Below are 983 nucleotides of genomic sequence, written 5' to 3' on the forward strand. Positions count from 1 at the left end.
TATCTGTTAGCCGTAGACTTAAAAATTAAGGTAAGGCACGCTATATGATTAAGCACGACAATGTAAGCCTACAAAAGTGATTAGACAGACATTAAAACATGGAACAAAGACTTCGATTCTATACAACATTAGTCTTGACAAACAAACGTAATCATTTCTACATATCTTCAACAGATAGTGAACAAGAACAGCGAACCGGAGTTGCAAAAGGTGAAGCTTCGGTACGAAGATTCGAAGTCGTCGACATGGTCAAACTCGGTCGGGACGAAGTTAGGGATGAAAATATCAATTGAAGCAGGGAGTCCAGAGATTTCGAGTCAAGAATTGTCAATTTCTGCTGAGTTCAAAAGGGAAGTAACATGGGGAGAAACTATAGAAACTGTGTCTCGAAGGGAAGTGGAACATCAAGTGACAGTGCCACCAAACTGTCGGGTGAAGGCCAAAGTGTTGGCCACTAAAGGGTTTTGTGACATCCCATATTCCTACACTCAAAGAGATGTTCTTACCAATGGCAAAGTCGTAATTCAACACTTTGATGATGGGATTTACATTGGAAGCAATTGCTATAACTACACCTTTGTGACTGATCAAGAAGCTCTGTGAATGAAATTGAATCCTCGTCAAGTCTTCTTAGTATTAATGTACTAAATAATGCTGCCATTTTTGCAGCTTTGTTTTATTGTTTGTTTTAATGTGTTTGATAAACTATGTTTTGAGTCCAATAAAAGTGATGCATGTCCTCATTTTGATTACCTTGGGTTTGTTCTATGAAATGTAATGTTTTCTCTCCATTCTCATCTCCTTTATCCCTCTCGTGTATAAGCTGAGCATCGAATTTGAACGAACGTGAAGCTTGGATCTGAAAAATTTAAAGAGAGGTCGAGAAACACTTTTTGTGAAGATGTCAACAACTTGAAAATGGGAAGGTACGTACTGTGTGCAAAGTTTGCCAATGATAACAAGTTTCCGAAGGAAATGATAAT

The 983-nt window shown here is 38.0% G+C and overlaps 1 protein-coding gene across 1 annotated transcript in view; it reads left to right on the forward strand.

Annotated features, from left to right (window-relative positions):
• The window catches only part of LOC111807833, a 2,412-nt gene extending 1,639 nt beyond the window's left edge, over window positions 1-773 (forward strand). Inside the window, exon 3 of the mRNA XM_023693716.1 lies at window positions 175-773. Within this exon, the coding sequence (XP_023549484.1) occupies window positions 175-603 (429 nt within the window). The 3' untranslated portion in view covers window positions 604-773. The remainder of the gene's footprint in view (window positions 1-174) is intronic.
• The last annotated feature ends 210 nt before the right edge of the window (window positions 774-983 follow it).

This window comes from Cucurbita pepo, chromosome LG12, assembly GCF_002806865.2.
Source record: "Cucurbita pepo subsp. pepo cultivar mu-cu-16 chromosome LG12, ASM280686v2, whole genome shotgun sequence".
NCBI classification, from domain to species: domain Eukaryota; kingdom Viridiplantae; phylum Streptophyta; class Magnoliopsida; order Cucurbitales; family Cucurbitaceae; genus Cucurbita; species Cucurbita pepo.